The 18794-nt window shown below is 54.3% G+C and overlaps 5 protein-coding genes across 5 annotated transcripts; 2 read left to right on the forward strand and 3 right to left on the reverse strand.

Moving 5' to 3' along the window:
* Window positions 1-477: 477 nt before the first annotated feature.
* Window positions 478-1266, reverse strand: J4E79_000391 (uncharacterized protein; the record flags this gene model as incomplete). The annotated part of the gene is made up of 1 exon (XM_049349307.1): window positions 478-1266. One exon carries the CDS (start codon window positions 1264-1266, stop codon window positions 478-480), a length of 789 nt encoding a protein of 262 aa, XP_049216094.1.
* A 2932-nt stretch (window positions 1267-4198) lies between these two features.
* J4E79_000392 (uncharacterized protein) lies at window positions 4199-4654 on the forward strand (the record flags this gene model as incomplete). Its single annotated transcript, XM_049349308.1, has 1 exon — window positions 4199-4654. One exon carries the CDS (start codon window positions 4199-4201, stop codon window positions 4652-4654), a length of 456 nt encoding a protein of 151 aa, XP_049216095.1.
* Window positions 4655-8322: 3668 nt separating this feature from the next.
* On the reverse strand, window positions 8323-10685 carry J4E79_000393 (uncharacterized protein; the record flags this gene model as incomplete). Its single annotated transcript, XM_049349309.1, has 2 exons — window positions 8323-10236; window positions 10287-10685. The coding sequence occupies 2 exons, from the start codon at window positions 10683-10685 to the stop codon at window positions 8323-8325; spliced, it is 2313 nt and encodes a 770-aa protein (XP_049216096.1).
* Window positions 10686-12987: 2302 nt separating this feature from the next.
* On the forward strand, window positions 12988-14954 carry J4E79_000394 (uncharacterized protein; the record flags this gene model as incomplete). Its single annotated transcript, XM_049349310.1, has 2 exons — window positions 12988-13616; window positions 14171-14954. 2 exons carry the CDS (start codon window positions 12988-12990, stop codon window positions 14952-14954), a joined length of 1413 nt encoding a protein of 470 aa, XP_049216097.1.
* A 502-nt stretch (window positions 14955-15456) lies between these two features.
* On the reverse strand, window positions 15457-17934 carry J4E79_000395 (uncharacterized protein; the record flags this gene model as incomplete). Its single annotated transcript, XM_049349311.1, has 1 exon — window positions 15457-17934. The coding sequence occupies one exon, from the start codon at window positions 17932-17934 to the stop codon at window positions 15457-15459; it is 2478 nt and encodes an 825-aa protein (XP_049216098.1).
* Window positions 17935-18794: the final 860 nt, after the last annotated feature.

Consider the following 18794-nt stretch of genomic DNA (forward strand, 5'->3'; position numbering starts at 1 on the left):
CAATGCCACTTGTGCCATGTCTTGTTGTTTCCTTGTCGTCACCGGTCGGCGCGACTGGTGCAGCGTTCTGGAACCTGTTAGGTATTGTCTACTACGGGACGGCGCATGGCTTACCCGAGCCCGTGGGGGCGCATGGCCGATTCTGCCTATCTGTGAGCGCGGCTTGGAGTTCATCTTCGATACAGGTCGCGGCGCTATCGTGAACGTGTTGATAGCTCGGTCTGATGTTGCCGGGTATGCACAAACACACGAAACATCGGTTGTTGACATCCAATGAGCGCGGGCCACAGCGCTAGCACCACATATGGCTAGAACCCTAGCTATGGCAAGAGCATATCCAGTAGCAAAGAATGGAAAGGGAATATCGTCAGAGTTCGTTATCTATTGTATCTAAGCCGAGTGAGCGACCAATGCATACTTCGTGAAATGGCGCGTACGTCCATCCCTACGAAAGCACAGCTATTCCGTTCCCTGTTCTCACAGGCTACCACGGCGCGCTGGGAAAGAAACACCCTCGATAGCAGCGTAGTCAACAAACCAGCTAACGCGGTCTCCGCCCTTGTGGTTCACCAAACCACAAGGCAGCTGCTGACCCTCGTCCGAATCGAAGATTTGGCGCATGATGTCCTTCTTTCCTCCGCCAGTCGCGACGAAGGCGATCTTGAGTCCATGTTGTGCGACGGGAAGGGAGATGGTGATGCGCTTCGGGGGAGGCTTGGGAGAGTCGGAGATGGAGAGTACCCATGCTTCGGTTTCGCGCAATAGCTCAGAACCGGGGAACAAACTGCAGGTGTGTCCGTCCGGTCCACAGCCAAGCAGAAGCAGGTCGAAGAGTGGCAACTTTACGCTGTCGCGTGCTGCAAACACACTCACGAGCGTCTTCTCGTACTGGTCGGCCAGTTCTTGTACGTCATCGAGGTACTTGACGTCGATGGGGTAGACCTTGGGTGTGCCCAACTCAGACGGTATCTTGTCGAGAAGCTCCTCCTTGACGAGTCGATGGTTGCTGTCTTCGTGATCGAGAGGCACCGCGCGCTCGTCGGCATAGAATATTTCCCACTTGTCGAATTGCACCTTTCCTTCGCCATTGGTCTCCTTGAGAAGCGCTTGCGCGAGCGTCTTGGGCAGGGAGCCGCCAGATACGGCGACGCGGAAGACTTGGTGGCGCTCGAGCGCAGCGTTTTGAGCGTCGAGCACGTAGGTGCGCAGGCTCGGGGCGAGCTCAGCAGCGCTCTGGAAAGCGTATAGGTTCGGAGGCTTGCCCATGGTGTTGATGTGTGTGTTGGGTTGGTGAGTTGAAGTTTGTCGGCGCGCGATGGAGGGGTTCGGACAGGTGGGGCACCTAGCTATGTGCCGTTGTTTCGTTCGACGGCGGCGGGCCGGTGACGATTGCCACGATAGTGACGTGGGCAGCGTTTGGGCAACGGTACGACGATCGTGAAAAAAAGATAGTAGAACAAGGCGAAAAAATGGCGGCAACGGCTGCCTATGGTGTCACCTCATGGACGATCGGGCCTCGATACCGACGTGCATTTTGAGCCAATCGTGCAGCTATCATTTCGCTCGGCGTGGGTCGTTTTGCGTCGTGATTGAAAGGCAGACAACAGGACATGGTAGCATAGGGAATTTGACTAGAAGAAGGAACAATATCCACAAGAGTTATGTATTCTCGCAATCTGCACATGACCGTCGCCGTCGGACTGGCCAATGACGCGCCGTCTGAACCATCATGAAAACATCACAAGCTAGCCCGCATTGGGCTCTATCACGTGCATGTGTCCCTTGCAGCGCTGGATCAGTTCCAAGATTACCCCACGATGTTGACGATGTATCTACCCCCCATCTAAACTAGTTGAGGGTGCAAGATCGAATGCTCTAGAATTGGTTATCAGGTCCCTCTTTCTTACGCTGTAGACTCGCGGCTGGTTCAGGCTGGAAGGACCTATGGATTAGAGACACTGGATTTCTTGACATGTGTCTAGGTACATTCCTGAAGACCTCCACAAGATCTCGTATCAAGATACTAGTGTGTACCCACACGCTTCTTCTTAGGCATGGTGCACACAAAACTGAGCTTGCTTGCATGAAGACTATTTCCTAGTATCAACATGTCCGAAGCCACCACAAGTCGCTGGCGCTGCACCCGATTCCTCGCATGATTATGGTTCGGTATCAAACGTGGGCGATACGTACTGAGCCGATTCAGAGTACTAGGTCCTATTCGAAGTCGCAGCGCAACCACTGGTGATGAGCGGAACCACGGCCACATGTAACTTTCTCTGCTCAAACGTGTAGATCGCCCACAATTTTGTATTCAGAGAAACTTGATTTGTGCGTCTTCAAGGGGCAATCAGCATTTGTCACAATAGAGCAGAACAAGGCAAGCCGAATTGGGAGTCTGGAAGCTGTCGTGCACCGCCGCGCGAACAGGACTCGAAAGGTCATATTGCTTTGTTTGCCAGGCTTTGTGCATGCCATCTCTTCACTGGAGGTGTTGAACTGCACTCGTTCCAGACGTGGCCCTGCTTGATTTGGTACACGTCGCGAACTCCGTTGGGTTTCGAGCCGTAGTATGGTGACTGGAAGCTCCGGAAGGATCCTCAGCTGACTACGTTAACGGCCGAGCTCCGGGTCGTATAACTGGCTGCTGGGACCATGCAGAGCCACGGTACTGCAGGGCTAGACAAAGCTCAGAGAGACCACGTTGCTTTTGGAGGATCAGGCTTCACCAAGTTTGGCAGTCTCGATCTTGCAAAAGAAACGACTTCATTTGCCCCTCCACCTCTTTGGCCTGCGATCGAAGTGGCGACTATCCAGTCATGGGGTGCAACGAGGCCTAGACGTCGATTGCTCGGGCGCCGTTCAGCTAGGGCCAGAGGGTCTAGACCGTTGCCCACCAGGACTTTGTCTGCAACAGGGCAATGCAGGGCTGGTACCTCTGTGGAATGTAGCAGATCCGGCTCGCGCAGCTGTTTTGTCTACCAGGGGCTATTGTTATCTGGGTCGATTATCGTGCCACAAGTGCTGTATGCAGGTGCACATTTGCATTCTGGGGTGGTGGAGATTTCCGAGTGCAACGTAAGCGCTTGTGGACGGAGCCAACGGCGCAGCAGCGTGATTGTAGGGCGTTGAAACAGAGGGCGTATATGTCTGGCGACTATTCATCTGTTGAGCATGTTATTCGCGTGAAGATTGGCAGCTGTGGAGGTCGTGGCAGGGAGGAAGTGGTATAGGCGAGACAGGTATAGTAGAGTTTGCAACAGCAGCGTTTCAGTGTCGGCGACGCAGGGCTCTGAGAGCATGTATTAGGTTGCGTGGTTCCCCCAGGCCCAAGGAGGGTTCATGGCCATGATCTAGACCGCCAGCCAACGGTACGGCCCGCTTTGACATCGACGATGGGCAGCAACAGGCTGCGAGGGTTGCGGTCGCAATGTCCGCAGTCAAGAGCTACTTTCGACGGGTTATTGGCGAAACTGCCGCATTGGGGTGGTTGTAGATGAGGAGATGGGGCTGGCGTGGTGATGGTACCTCGATGCTCGATGGGCGGTAGAGGACGGGTGGTTTCGGCGCCCGGAGTGCGGACAGCGAACTGCGGACTGCGGAGGAACCGGAGGCTCTGGGAACCACGGACGCGGTGGTATGTGTATGTACAGCTCAGCAGCACAGCCTCAGGTAGGCACCAACACAGTCAGCACCGGCGCGAGGCCGACGCGACGCGTACTCCTACGCAACGCGAGGGATGCGAGTGACGGTGCGAGTGATCTCATCCAGAGCGGAACAAAAAACCATGTCGCAGCTCTGCAGCCGCATCGAGCGATGGGCGTCGTGGGCGATGGAATTGCAGCGTGATCGCGATGCACAAACGTCGCTATGCTGTGGGCGGGCAGGATTGGCCGTGTGCGGGGGGCTTCAGCAGCCACGATCGAGACCGAGTCGGGCGATCGGCGCGGGCGCGTCTCAGCCTGGTGGTGGCCTAGCAAAGACTTCGGACCCAGCGTCTTGGATGGTTGCCAGACGTGTTCCACAGCCCAGCCACGCGCCAATCAGTCGGCCGCACCGCCCGCCCAGCACGCGGCCTGCGACTGGCCGATCTGCCATCGCTCGATGGCTGTACGAGCATATAGGCGACCGCGATCCCACGTACGCTGTGTGATTCACACCCGCCGTCGTCCTACTCCAGACACATACAAGCCAGACCATGACCGCTGATCACCTCACTCCCGACTCGTTCCCCACTGCTCCCTCCTGCTACTTCAGCATCGTGCCCGCCGTCCACTTCTCCCAGGAAACTCCCTCGCACAGCCCCGTCTCCGACTACCAGCCCTACACCCCCTCGGACCCGACCAACCCGCTGCTGGCCTTCCGCCCGGCACCACCTCTCTACATGACGAGCCCCTCGGACGCCTCGCGCCTGCTGCAGCTACAAACACAAGCTGCCCATCGTCCGGCCCCTGAGCCCATCCAGCAACAGCGCACCTCAAGCACCTCGTCCAGCAGCTCCAACAGCTCCACGTCGAGCATGGGCATGGGTTCGCCGTCCACACTTTCCTGCTGCCGCTGCCGCCGCGAGTGCCTCGCGAACATGTACCAGATCGGCACCAACCGCTACTACTGCAGCCACTGCGCACGGATGACTGGCTACAGCGCGGGCTGAAACCCACCCGAGCCTCCAACACGCTCTACACCCTACCGCCTAGTCAACATCTCGACTACAGGCTACCATTATCGCCTCACCACTACTGCACCCATACACAGACATCCGCTGTCAACCCACGCCACGTGAGCCGTTTTGCTTTCCAGCCCCGGCCGTGGAGCTCTGCACGAGCGAGGCACAGGCACCGCACATTGGCCTTTGAGCCAGTCGGTAGCGCACTTTGGCCCTGTCCGGATTCACTCATATCCTGAGGACATTGGGCAGTTATTGGTGTGGTCAGGCACATCACGAGCTGGAAGTCATGGAGCTGGCCTTCACGTTATTACGCTGCAACAGCTGGCCTGCAGGAGCATTTGACCATATGATACCCATTTGTACAATACACCAGTCGCGCACAGCGCCGACCCACAAATTCGATTTTTTCAACCATGACATTTCCCATATTGCATCGTGATGGTTTATTTGCCGCTTCAATATTGCCCGCCCCTAATCCACTTGCAGTGCAGTGCCGTATCGGCCAAGGTCCATCAATACACAGGAAAACGCGATCCGACGATCTTCGGAAAGCACAAAACCCCCGTGTGCACAGAATCCGTTCTCCGCTAGTCCCGCAACTACCATAGCGCGAACTGCCAATCTGAACTTCGCCTGTCGGGCACCAGAAGTGCCCTGTGACTGCTGTCTCGCAAAACCAACATCCGACGCGGATCACGTTAACCACGCCAAACGCAGAGCTTCACGCATGGTGGCATCACCCAAACAACGTCTCAGGTCAAACATAGCTGGGGAACGTTTCCCCGGTTACCTCTGTCCTCCGCGGGCACGCTTCCCCCCGCTGTCATCCAGTCGTATGGATTACTTACTCGTGCATGGGATTTTACATTTCGACCGCATGCTCAGAGGATCTGCTGTTCTCCTCTTTTTCCGCGTCAGCGCTATTCTGTTTCAAGTAGGGGAGTCGAAGGGGGCGGGATGACATCGCTCGATGGCGTGCGCCAGGCACGATGCAGGGCACGCTGATCTCGACGGCTTTAATTGTGGGTATCGGCTTGTTGGAAATGCGATAGTTGGTCGATGCCACGCCAGACGCGTGATGCGCGTAGGGTTTGCAATAAACCGTGTACAGTGTTTGGCTTTTTCTCAACTGCTCGCCTTGATGGTGCCGTTGCAGATTAATCAGGAAAAGAGAATACATTGGGGGTCACGGAGTCATAGTTTGGGGATCGAAGATGGTGAACGCGCAAGCAAAAGCACCGTTGGAACGCGTGAAACGGATCAAAGGCCGATGTCTACTGTTGGCTGAGATTGCTCTGAGGTTTACTGAACCAACCTTGGAAGGTTCCTGGGCTGTTTGACATGTGCGTGGCTGGGTGATCACTTAGATCCGGTGATAAGGTTCCTTATCCGTATCAGCTTATCGCCAATCGCGAACGCAGAGAGCATCCATCATCATCCGCGCATTTCCCACGACGCGTATCATCATAGTAAACACATCGCATGCTCCACAAAACGCCGTTTCGCTTTGCCAATCCCGCTACACTCGCCCAGGGAGTAACCATCTCTTCCCAAGGAACAACCATTAGGTCACACTCCCCGTATTTCCGTCTCCAGCGCCACCCCGGCCTTGCACCTGGTAGCGTCGGCCTTGGCTTGACACAACGCCTGCCACATCGACGATGTCAAGCCCACATCGAAGATCTCCCGTGCGCAATGGGCTTTTGAAGCTTTCTCCCGTACACCGTGCACGCTCCTCCCAGGCCCTTGGTCGTTAAACGTGCGACCCGCGTGCATGATGATGGCCTGTCAGTTTTTCTGTGGAACCGCAATCGGATCGGCATGACATGAGCGATGGTCAACGTAAACATTTGAGTAGATCATATGCGCGGGCAGATTACCCGCATGTCTTTTGCTGGGACATCGACGATGACGTGCAAATCATCAAGGTCCGCGGCCCCGCGCGAAAGGGCATCGAACGATGCAAAGGCCATCCGCCGGGATGGACCTACCCGACACATGCCAAAATGCACACGGAGAAAAACTGTCTCCGCTATAACCGTTGCGCGATGAAACCTTGCAGACAACCTGCTTTTTGGCCTAATCGCTCCGTCTAGACCCTTCCTACCCCGGTTGCCGAAAAGACGTAAGCCCCTCCATGCTGCGCTATATAGCAGGCTACTCATGCGTTGTCGCGTGCGATCGGATTGACACCTGAGGATCACCTTATTTGGCTGACAATACGGACCACGTTGCTACGGAGAGACAGAGTAAACACCGGAGACACGGCAGAGTGTTCGCATCGGCTCGATGTCGTGCCGCGAGTCGCGATATCGGGAAGCCTATGTGTAATAGGGGAGAAAAGCCCCTACCACACCTCGCCGACACCCAGACCCGGCCCCCGAGAAAAACACACGATGCCACCTTGTGGTGTAGGAGTAGTTGGATCGATCGATGGCGTCAACGTGGCTTGCAATGCCGACATCCAGTACCCCACGCTAATGGTTTTCTCCTTCTGCCGCTTCTCTGTAACACCGGAAGTAAAAGCACACGTGCGTTCCCTCTGCTGCATCGGAGAAAATCGCTGGAGATCGTACTACGCAGAACTTCGGGTGTGCTTTCTTCTCCATCTGTCCTATGCGCTGATAACAGAAGCAACGGCAAAAGCAAGACTAGCAGCGTGACTTACGCAGGCACCACATTCTAAACATAGCGAAGGGGTAGCCATGACGACCGACGAACTGTAGGGCCATCGTTCTCAAAAGGAGTATGCGCCTATCGACGGCAGCTTAATTGTTCTTGCGGATGGCTATTTTCCCGACGCATGAGCCTCAACGCTCCGCTTTCGGAGAGGTCAATTATTGGATCCTGCGTTGAGGCACCGCGGAGGCCCTCAGAGCTTCTGTATATTCTGCGCCGATGCATCTCTTTGGGGGAATCGATACGTTACTATCCAGAGACAGCTATCGTTTTGGTAGTTGCCCCGTCCAGTTGGAAGGTATTGAACCAGTCCGCATCTCCCTTCACGCTCTTGAGGTCATCCTCAGCGAGGCTGAGGACGGGAATGAGTATTAAGACGACGCCACAACTTACCGTCCTCGTGGATCATTAGATAGTCGGGCGATTGGTTTCAAAGGTAAGCTTCCAGACGATGAAAGTTGGCCTCTGTCCAGCTTCGTAGCAGCTATGCGGCAGTAGCTCAGAATCTATACCAACACTACAACCGTCCCATCCGTAGGACTAGAGGCGTCACTCAATACATCTAACCCAAATCGACCAAGAATGGAGTTTTCATGGCAAGCGCGTGACGCCGCTAAAGGGTACCATCACTTGTGTGAGTGAAAGTCTGGCGCGCCAGATTAGAAGCAGCATGTAGTTGCCTGTGCCGTCACCTTTGTGATCGAAGCCCGTCCCAGTTCTTTCACTATCGCGAGAGGCCGTTCAACTTAGCGTACCCTTGGTAGTTTTAGCACATTCACACTGAAATATTGAAGTGAAATTAGTTCCGCATTCTTCGACTCAAGCAAGACAATCGTTCTCGACGCACAGGCAGCATTGCATGAGCTGTCATAATACATGTCACAGGTTCAAGATCTGGTGCATCAAGACCACGATATTCATTTCGTATCTAGATGCATGATTACCCTCATTCTATCATGTCAACAACCCGTAATTTACGGCCACATCATGCCATTGCCATCGAAGTTCATGCCGGTCAGATCAGTCCTGACATCGAGCGGGTAGTCAGCCGCCTTGAGGTCCCTCCTCCACGACTGCATCCTCTTGCTGTGTGCTCTCTCAGATACACTCAACTCACGCTTCCCCATGCGCGATGTTGAGTAACCACCAAGGTCTCCAGCGATGCAGTGGCTAACATGGCCCCAGGTTGAATCAGCAACAGCCTTCCAGATAGCGGTTACATCGACAGTCATAGCCTTGGTGTACAGAATACGGCAGTCTGAAGGCTCGTAGACGAACTGGAGAGGTGTGTCAGTCTCGTCTCCATCGCGAATACCATCGCGGAAGTTGACGTTGATCGCGTTGTTGGAAGAGCGGATAAAGGGTGTGTCGTCGAAGTAGTCGCCTAGTTCCGTCTTGTTGAGCTCAGCGCCTTCTGCAGGCGTAGACAGATTACCGATGGTGAACTGAGCCACGGATTGAATGTAGTCCCACGGGTAGTTGTTCGTTCCCTTCACACCCCCCACGGCTTGCGTAATACCCTCACGAGGGCGGCCTCCCAGTGAGATGTACTTGACACCGGCACGCTGACGCATGAGTTCAGAGAAGATGGTGCAAGTTGACGCGCAGTATCCATCGGTGACGACGACGATGTCCTCGGCGGCAAAAGGAGCCTTAGTGTAGTTTGAGAGTGGGCCATATCCGTGGACGTAAACACCACCGGAGTTGAGCGGAGTCAGTACGTCGCTGAGGTTCCAGCGGAAGAGGTTGGTGAAGTTGTCCCCCTTCTGCTCGAGCCCAGGGCCAAACTTGTCCTGCCAGCTCTCGAAGTTCTCGCTATTGACATCAAGATCAGATCGGTAGTTGAAGACGGAGGACACAACATTGCCGACCAGATCCTCTAGTGTTTCGTTCTTGGTCTCAAGCACACGTGGTACACCCGCGGCAGCTTCAGAGAACTTTCGGTTCAAGATCTCTGTAGTTTCGAAGGCGCGGTAGCGGTCGGCAGCCGCGTGATCAATCTCTTGCGGGAATAGCAGCTTGTATAGATCGTAGCCGAGCAAGATGGTGCCTCCGCCGTTGGCTGAAACGTCAACCACGAGCTTCTTCTTCCCGGCGGACTTGGCCTGGGCAAGGAACTTGGCAGCAGTATCTTGGAACCCTTCCTGTGCGTTGTCAATTCCGACGAAAGATGGCACGGAAAGTACGGCAACGTCTGAGTAGTCACCCTCGAGGAAGTAGCCACCAATCAAGTTGTGTGCTTCACGAAGGACTGGAGGCGGGTATCCTGGCGCAGGGATGGTTGGAAGAGGCGTAGCGGAGGTAGTGGCTGAGGGTGTAGGTGTAGCCGAGGTAGTGTTGGAAGCTTCGGTTTCGCTTCCAGGCTGGTTGCCCGTGAACCAGAGCTTGTAGAGGCTCTCTCCGTCGGTAATACCGTCGAAGGGGATCAGAACCTTGGCGAAGTTGTCATAAGTTCGGCTGGTACCGTTTTCAAACGTAAGCTCGGTGGTAGGACCGGGGTAAATCCAACGACCGCGGCCCGATCCCGCGAAGGTTCCAATACCAGATCCAACCGGGCCGAGAGATACAGTGGCGAGCTCGTAGAAGACGTTGTTGTACAACGCGTCTCGGTCCTGGAGGGAACCGTACTGGGCCCAGTTCTCCAGGAAATCCTTGGCATCCTCGCCATCGATGTGGGTAATGGGCGAAGGCGTGAACGTAGCATTGCCGAAAGATTCGGCCAAGACATCAGCATAGACGTAAGGCCGGGGAAGCTCCTTTCCGTCGCTCGAAACGGAAACGAGTGGTACAGGACGGGCGAAGTTGAAAACCGTGCCGACTACATCGGGGACGTACACAAAGTGACCGTCATGGGTGCTTTGCAATAGGGTGTAGAGCTCGAAACCGAACTGTTCTGAATCAGCTCATACTCTTCATAACAAGGAGAGAGACACCTTACTTCGTACTCGTTCTTGTACTCTCCTCCATTGACCTTTTTCCTGATTTCCTCGAGTTCGCCCCAGATATCAACCGCTGGCTGGACCTTCTCGGCGTACTCAGCAGGAGGGTCTTTCAACCAGACGGTGTTACTTTGCCATTTGAAATATGGAACGACACCGTCTACCAGGGCAAGAGCAGCGCTCTGGTTGAATGGGACGGAGTTGATGCAGTCCCATGCGAGTTCGGCGGGTACAGTCGCGGTACCTGCAGTGACATTCTTGCCTACGATCGCGGTGCCGACTTGTGCGCAGGGACTTGTCGCGTTGTAGTGCCGTGTATGAATGTGAGGTGCGACAGGCGACGATAGCGCGACTGAGGCTAGCGAGAGACCCGCAACGGCATTGAAGAGGGAAGCCATGCTTTCAACCCAGACAACACGACAAGAACTGGAGGCAAAGATCTCAGGTTCGCCGTACCTCCGCTGCAGTCGCACGAACTATACCACTTTATAGCTGCACAGCTTGAATCGCGGACCAGGTAGCGAACTTGCGCGTTCCCGAGAAAGAAGACATCATAGCTGCAGGAGCTACCCTGTACTTGTCATTGCTAGACCCATGTAGAACAAGGCAAAGGACGGTCGGGCGAATAGGCGAAGCGGATATGATAGGGAACTAGATTAAGAGCATGCATGCACGTATGCTCGAAGAGGAAGGCCGTGGTGTGCTTGGTGCTCTGAACGATTGACGATCGTATCCCGAACGGCATTGGGGGTTCAGGGCAACACAGGTACCCAAGGACCCAGGGTCGCTTTGATGGTAGAGTGCCCACAATTATGGATGCATCTCGGTGCAATGGTAATGATTACTAGGTAAGAGATTGGACAGTCGGCCGCTGTAACACTGACCGCGAAGCTTCGTGGAGTTGTCGAAGCTTCACAAGCCTCAGGCGCTAGCCCGCCTTTCTACGCTAGATTAGGCAGGCGCAAAGTGCGCGGTGCCGATGCGTCCTATCGAGCATTCGAGCATCAATCCCCGCTCTTGCGATATCAGCTTCCGAAAGCGCATTGGGTCTACGGGAATCATGACGTACGACGGAGCTGCAGTGCTTTTGTGTGGCTAGTGCTATGCAGTGCCAATCTTCAGGACGGAGTACATGGGTGGCGTGAGGCACATTGGAGGCTGAACCGAGGGACTGGTAATTACTCCGCAAGATACCCGTGGACAACAGGAACACGAAATTGCTGACAGGATCATCCCGCTAAATTTCCGAACACTGACAGCTGTTACATGTAAGACCATACAGCCTTAAAGAAAGTCAACTAATCACCATATCAAACTAATCACCATACAGTCCGAAAGTCTACATGCCAGTCGTTATAGCTTGCATCGCTACACTTAGCAGACGGCTTGCGCGTTGATTTTGAGAAGTGTTGACGTAGACACGGGCTTGGTAACACCGCAACCCGCCTTTCACACATTGATGCGTGCTCAGATGAGTAATCTGATCGAGGCACAATGAGACACGAGACGCAGTCGAACGGGCTCAAGCCACATTCCCACATCCATCTTCCATCGCCCAGGCCAGTTCATGTGATCAAAGGGCAACCACAGAAAGAGCAACATGGGACATCAACTCCTGCCAATTCACTGCAGCAGTCAGAGCATGCTATAGAGGGACCCAACAGCGAATTATGAAAAGATGCCAATCTTTTCGCAGCATTCTCGCTACTACGAGCATCCTTTGGTCAATGAACGGAGGATGACCAGAGCGATGAACCCAAATGTATCGTAAGATGCCATTCGTTAGTTCATGAAAACCATCTGCGGCCTTGCGCAATATATCAAGACCTAAGCTATCTGTGGTATTAACAAGGCGGTGTACTAGTTGTTCAACAGGCAAGCTGCTTGACATTCACCCTATGTTTGGTGGAAGACCTTTGTCCAGAACAAAGCCCGAAAAGAGAGTGTGAGGGCAAATTCCTTGCCAAAATCTTTACCTGAATGCATATATACTGCTACTGTGTCTCTATCTGGGCATTGGCGCCCAGCAGAAGCCATGGTAGAGACTATATACTCGATGACAAGCTTTCAGTCTTCACCCTCAACGCCCGGCATTGTCTTATATATACTGTCGCATTACCTGCGTCCAGCGTCCAAATGTGTGAAATGGCGGCTTACGTGGTGAACCACATCCTGGTGAACCACCTCCCACACGATGGAGTGTGAAATACACGCAGTCACACTGTGTGCGAGCGATGTCCCTTCGTCCTCAAAAGGCCGGAAAATCCGTCAATACATTGGATCATTCCTCGCCATACATCGTTGTACAACGCAGTTGAACAGTACCGCACTGTGAGCCAGACCTCCGTCAATATGAACCACCCTCCAGCACGGTCGCGCGAGCAGTACTTTTTAAGCCACGTCAAGCCGTCGCCCCCTTCAGACGATCCGGCATGTCCCATCTGCAGAGATCCCTGGAGTCCCGATACGTATACCATCATTCGGACGATATGCGGCCATGTCTTCCATCGGTCGTGTCTTGATCGATGGCTAAATGAGGAAGACGGTCAGAACACATGTCCAACCTGTCGTGCAGTTTGTTTTCTCCAGCCCCCAGCACAGGAGACCGTGGTTCAAACCGCAGGCCCTAATGTCGACCACGGACTCGATCCAGGGCTTGGGGTTGACTCAGGTTATTTGACCAACACTGTCTTTGGTCTCATGGCTACAACGATTCAAGATATGCTTGGGCCGCTTATAAGAACCGAAGATATCCGCAGGCAGTTTGGTATCGATCTCGAAGACCCCAATGATCCCCTGCGGTTTCTTCAAGCCATGAAAAACGTCGTCCATGCAGGTGTACTACTGGGTCGATTTCCGCTAAATCTTCAGGAAGGCTGGATGCCAGAACTAAGGCTCAGACTCGGAGACTGGCAAACTATCAAGTTCCTGATAGCGTCAATTTTCATCTCTGCGCATTGGCGACGGATGACCCCATGGCAGTGGGCCGGCGTACTGGCCGAACGAAATCGGATTGGGCGTGCTGCATCTGACTCGGCGGACTTTGGACCCTCCAGGGACTCTTGGATAGAGTACATTAACGACCGGTACAATGCGGAATTTGGGATCTCGATTGACGCCTACTTCCCAGGCGCCGGTATTGCACGCTGGAGGGAGACTGATACGACTGGCCAGATAGTCAACGAAGATGAGCTGGACTTGACGATGATCGACGGCACTTTGGCGACCAACATCAACGTTCCGGGTACAGACTTCAGTCCGGGGCCTCTACTGTACTTCCAAGGTAACTCACTCTGGATTTCAGAACGAGTGATGGGCAACATTGTGGAGTTGAGCATCGACAGCACTTTGCGTACTGTCTATATGCGTAGCTCCGCAAATCGCGAGTTCAGGGTAGAGTTCCTTCCCCATGGATTACAGGAAGACGCTTGTTTGCCACCAGCTACGACAAACATGATAAAGCGCGGTGGAGGGGTTTTCCGTTTCGGGTTCTGTTGAAAAGCTTGTAGAAACAAGGGGAGCGGATTCATGGTATGTTGTCACAGGTGGTAAGAGGAAATGGATTGAGAGAGCTGTTGTCGCCGACGCGCTAAAAGCTGCCCCACCCGCCTGGGAGCTTCCCAGGTTGCGTCGCGTCGCTCATCGCATCTTCACTTCAGGATTTGGCACTCTTGGTCACGCGCAGGGCTATGTGCGCTCTTTCTCGTAGATTTTCTGCCTCTCGCTCATAGAAAAATGCGATAGCTAAACCTGACGAATCCACCCATTTCTACCTAACGCATAGCGGACATCTCTGACACACTGCAACATAGACAAGATGAAATATAGCGGGTAATCCTTCACCTTCCACACACCTGATATTCGCACGGAATTAATACTGTAGGCTATATTTCGTCTCCAACCCCTCTACCAACATCGACGCCTCTCTCGCTATCGTCAACACCCTCATCCAAGGCATCGAGACCAGCTTCCCAAACACCACACGACAGCAAACACCATGGTCGCTATCATACCGCGCATTTCGCGACACCATACCTCCAGGTTACCAGCCACCTGCGGGCGCAGACGGTAAACCAGAGCCATACGTACATTCATACCAGCACCTCCTCCACGTTTCGAGCCTCTCGCCAAACCGCACATATGTCTTTGCACAACCGCGAGCGCAACAGGAAACTATGACGTCGATACCGCTGCGACAACAAGACGCACATGCCTCAGTACTGCGATACCAGTGTTCTGCTCTGTGGACGCCGAGACACATACTCGCGGTGCGAGAGGGGGCATCATATAGCGGGGGGCTCTGTTCGATACAAATCGGCGAACTACGAGCGACTCGCGAAGGTCCGCAGTCAGGCGCTATCTCATCACCCGGCGTCGTGGTCTGCATTAGCACAACGTTGGGCGCTGAGGACACTGATGGCAACCTGGATTCAGGCTATGGCACAATGGAGAATGGTACAGCGATGGAATTGGACGAAGAGGAAGTCGACATTGAGTATGCGCAGGCTGTGGTACGCGACTGTTGGAGTAGGATCAAAGATGGGCGCGATCTGGGCCGGTCAGAGATCAGGGAAGTGATGATGGCTTCGACTATAACGAACAAAAAGGGCCAAGAACAAGAGGCGATGGTGCGCATATGGTGCGATGCTCTGCGCATGCGCGGATGAGCCAATATTTGCACATCATCTATCATCAGATACCCAATGTGAGAATTTGAGATGGACTTGTGGCACCAGGTGTGAAGCGGACCGCATTCATATAAAGTAGCATGCAAGTGAATCATGGATAGTTTTACAGTTTGATTGACTATATGCCAGGCCTACCCTGCCTAGACACTCATACGACCGTCTAGTCTCATTGCCTCCTACCAAATCCCTAGGTATCCCTACAGGTATCTAAACTACAACAACGTAAAGGGCAAAGAAAGAAAAAAGAAAGCGAAGGTGGTAAGGTCAAGTATTAAGGCAACATCTTGCGCACATTCAGATTACAACACATAGTTGAAGATCGATCCCCAAAGCTTGATCAGCTCGCGCCATAACCCTAGACCGGACATATGCAAAAGGAAATTTCTGGGAAGGCGAAAGAAGGGAGTAGTAGTAATAACCAGCCAGTAGATGAAGGATAAGTATCGCACAATGAAGAAGATACACGACATCCAGGTAAGGCTTACTGCGCACCAACCTCTTCTTCTGCCCAGCCAGGGAGACCACCGTCACCCTGGATGGCAAGACCGTAACCGCCGTTGCCGCTGCCGAAACCACCGATGCCGGAGCTTAGGCTACCGAAAGAGCCCTGCTGAGGTGCTTGGGTTTGCTGCATGGAGTGGTTGAAGGGGCCCTGAGTGAAAGCGGGCAGGCTCACAGCGCGCGAGTGTTGACCACGCGAGTTGAGGTTCGAAGGTGCAAGGAGGCCACCAACAGTAGTAGCACCTGAGCCACCAGCTGACGTACCGTTAATCAAACTGAAGCTCGATGTGCTTTGATGGGAGCTATGAGAGTGGTGTGGCTGAGGAGTGTTCAGGTCGGCACTGTAGAAAGCAGCTTGCGGCGACTGGAAAGATTGCTGCTGGTTCTGCTGCTGCTGCTGTTGCTGCTGCTGTTGTTGTTGCATGCTGGCCTCGACCTGTTGTTGTTGTTGCTGCTGTTGCTGAGCTTGTAGGTACATCATGAGGGGGTTGTTGTTGCCGGAGTTCATGATGTTACCTGAAGCAGGTGCTTGAACTGAAGGGAACTGGCCGTTGGTGCTTTGGCCAGAGCCTGGTGCGCCAGAGCCAGTCGGCGAGACTGAAGCACCAGCACGGTTAGGATGCAGTCCGTTGATAGGCGATGGTGACTGGAGACCATCGCTACCGGCTTGCTGAGCCTGGGCCTGCTGGCTGTTCATCTGGCGAGGAGGGTTACCGCATCGGTCCTTTCCGAAGTTGACCTTGAATCGCTTGTATTCGTCACGGCCACGGATCGCTTCAATTGCCTTAATGGCATTGGCAATGTTGGTGAAGTTGACGAATGCACAGCTCTTCTCGCGCAGGGTGTTGACCAGCTCGATCTCGCCGTACTCCGAGAAATCCTGCCTTAAGCGGTCTTCGGTCCAGGACTCATCTAGGTTACCGATGTAGACGTTACGTGAGGCACCACCACTGACAGCAAGGGCAATCGCAGGCGGGAGAGCACCAGAGTGCTTACCCCATCCGATCTTCAAGCGACGGTTGTGGATCATAAGCCCCTGGAGATTGCTAAGAGCGTAGAAGGACGCAGCCGACGTCGGGTCGATGAAAGTAACGAAGCAAATGTGCTTATCCGGGATATACCTGATGTGGTGAAGAAGACCACCGCGCACAACATTGCAGATCTCCTCGATGGTGGTTTCGGGATGAATGTTACCTAGGTAAACTGTTCGGTTACCCAAGTTGTTCACACCACCAGCAGAGGTCGCGACCGCCGCGGCAGCGACAGATTGCTGAGCAAGAGCATTGGAGATCATGTCGCGGTCAGCACCGTTCAGAACATGAGCGTAGCCAGGCGCGATACCCAGGTACTGCGCGGCGTTCTGCTGCTGGGTCTTCGAAACGTAAGCGCATCGATCCTTGCCGTAGTATACGCGCCTAGGCGCTTGCCACTTTGGCTCCTGGGGAAGTTGAGACACAGCCTTGATGGCATTTCCGATGGACAAGAAGTGAACAAAACCAATAGCCTTTTCCCGGACGATCTTGACGGTATCAATGGGACCAAATTTGCTGAGGTCTTCGCGGAGTTCGTCCTCGGAGACATCCTCGGACAAGTTACCTAGGTAGACGTTGCGAGAGGCACCCGATTGCTGCACAGCCAAGGCCACAGATGTGGGGACCTGGGACGGCTTTCCCCATCCAATCTTGATGTCCTGACCCCTGATTGACAGCTTCTTCAGAATGGCGTCAGAGTGGAAGTGAGTAGCGGAGCTGCTGTCCAGGAAGGAGATGAATGCGCAGTTCTTGTCTGGGAGAAGCCTGACGGACTCGATTTGACCACTGCGTACATGGCCGAGAATCTCCTCCGCAGAAGTCTCAGGGGGGATGTTGCCCAGGTATACAGTCCTGCTAGTTCCAGATACAAGACCGGGAGCAATCGGCATTGAGGAGCCGAGTCCACCGAGACCCTGCGCGCCGTAACCAGGGAAACCTCCAGTAGGTGACTGGGGTCCACCAAAAAAGCCACTAGTGGGAGAAACCATGTTCTGGTACAGCTGGGGCGAAAGAGGCTGTTGCAAGGGGCTTCCCATCTGGTTGTTCTGGTGGTTCTGTTGCTGAGACTGATTCTGGCCAGCGAACTGTGCGAAGTTCTGAAACTGCGGGGAAGCGAAAGCCGAGGGCGAGCCTGGCTGGAAGGGGCTACCGAGGAGCAACTGCGAAGGGAGCAGAGGGGTGAAGTTCATGTCGAAACCAGTTCCTGGAGTCTGCAAATCGTTGCCGTTCTGGTTGCCAGGGTTGAGTCTGCCGGTATTGATGGACATGTTGTTCGCCCTCTCCGGGTGTCGGTCGCCATAGCCGGGCTGGTTCGTAGCGAAGGCGCCGTGCGAGAAGCCGTGGTGACCGCCGTTCATCTGCCTGTGGAAGCTCGACTGGAGACGAGGACCGCTGGGGGCGTTCGGGGCGCCGTCGTGTTGCTGCATACCGAGGAGGTGCGGAGGCAGACTGAAGCTGTCCCGCGCGTTTTGAGATAGAACCGCCGTGGTGAAGGTGTATTACTGCGTCCGGGACTCGTTGGACCGGACGGCGAAATATGTATGGCAGAAGGTGAAGTTGCAACCGGTTGCAGAGAGGTCGCCGGGCTTGCGAAGATGCTGCTGTATTACAAGATGTAGAGCGTTCTAGAGGGCATTAGTTTGAGCGCAGTGGAGACGCATTGGACAAGACGTACTTCCAAAAGCACAATGGCAACGAGTCGTTTGCAGGTCTAACAATACAAGACACGCTCACGACGCAGGCAATCGGGGCCTAAAGGATGCAGGCACAGAGGTCCAGAACGGTACTGTCGCAGGCTTGCACGGTGGACGCAGTGGAGGCGCAATTAAATGCCGTGGGCCAGAGCTGCCGAAGAACAAACTCGCGTGGCTTGTTTGAGGATGCGTGCACCAAAAGAGCGAACAATAAGAATGAAGTGCAAAGAAGCAAGCTTTGCCGGGAGCCTCGATGCGGGGAGAAGAGGACAGAATGAACGAAGGGGATCGAAGAAGAGGGATGCGACCTGAAGTCGGAGCGGAGGAGAGAAGAAAGAGGTCGGTGAGAAATGCTAACTAGCAGGGCACATTAGGAGGCAGCCGCAAATGAGGCAGCCCAAAGCGGACAACTAGCGCACCGCCCATTTTAAACGCGCAGGCCACGTCTGAATCGTGCAAACCACCGTCGCCACGAACCGCTGCCCTGCAGTTCTCTCTGGCCCCGTAGACGCCTGTGCTAGGCGGCGTGGTATTTCGTGCAGCGACGCGCCCCCGTGCCTGGCGTAGACGGTCTTGTGCTACCAACGGCGCAG

The sequence above is a fragment of the Alternaria viburni genome (assembly GCF_023758015.1).
Source record: "Alternaria viburni strain BMP 2772 chromosome Unknown scaffold_1, whole genome shotgun sequence".
Taxonomy (NCBI): Eukaryota; Fungi; Ascomycota; class Dothideomycetes; order Pleosporales; family Pleosporaceae; genus Alternaria; species Alternaria viburni.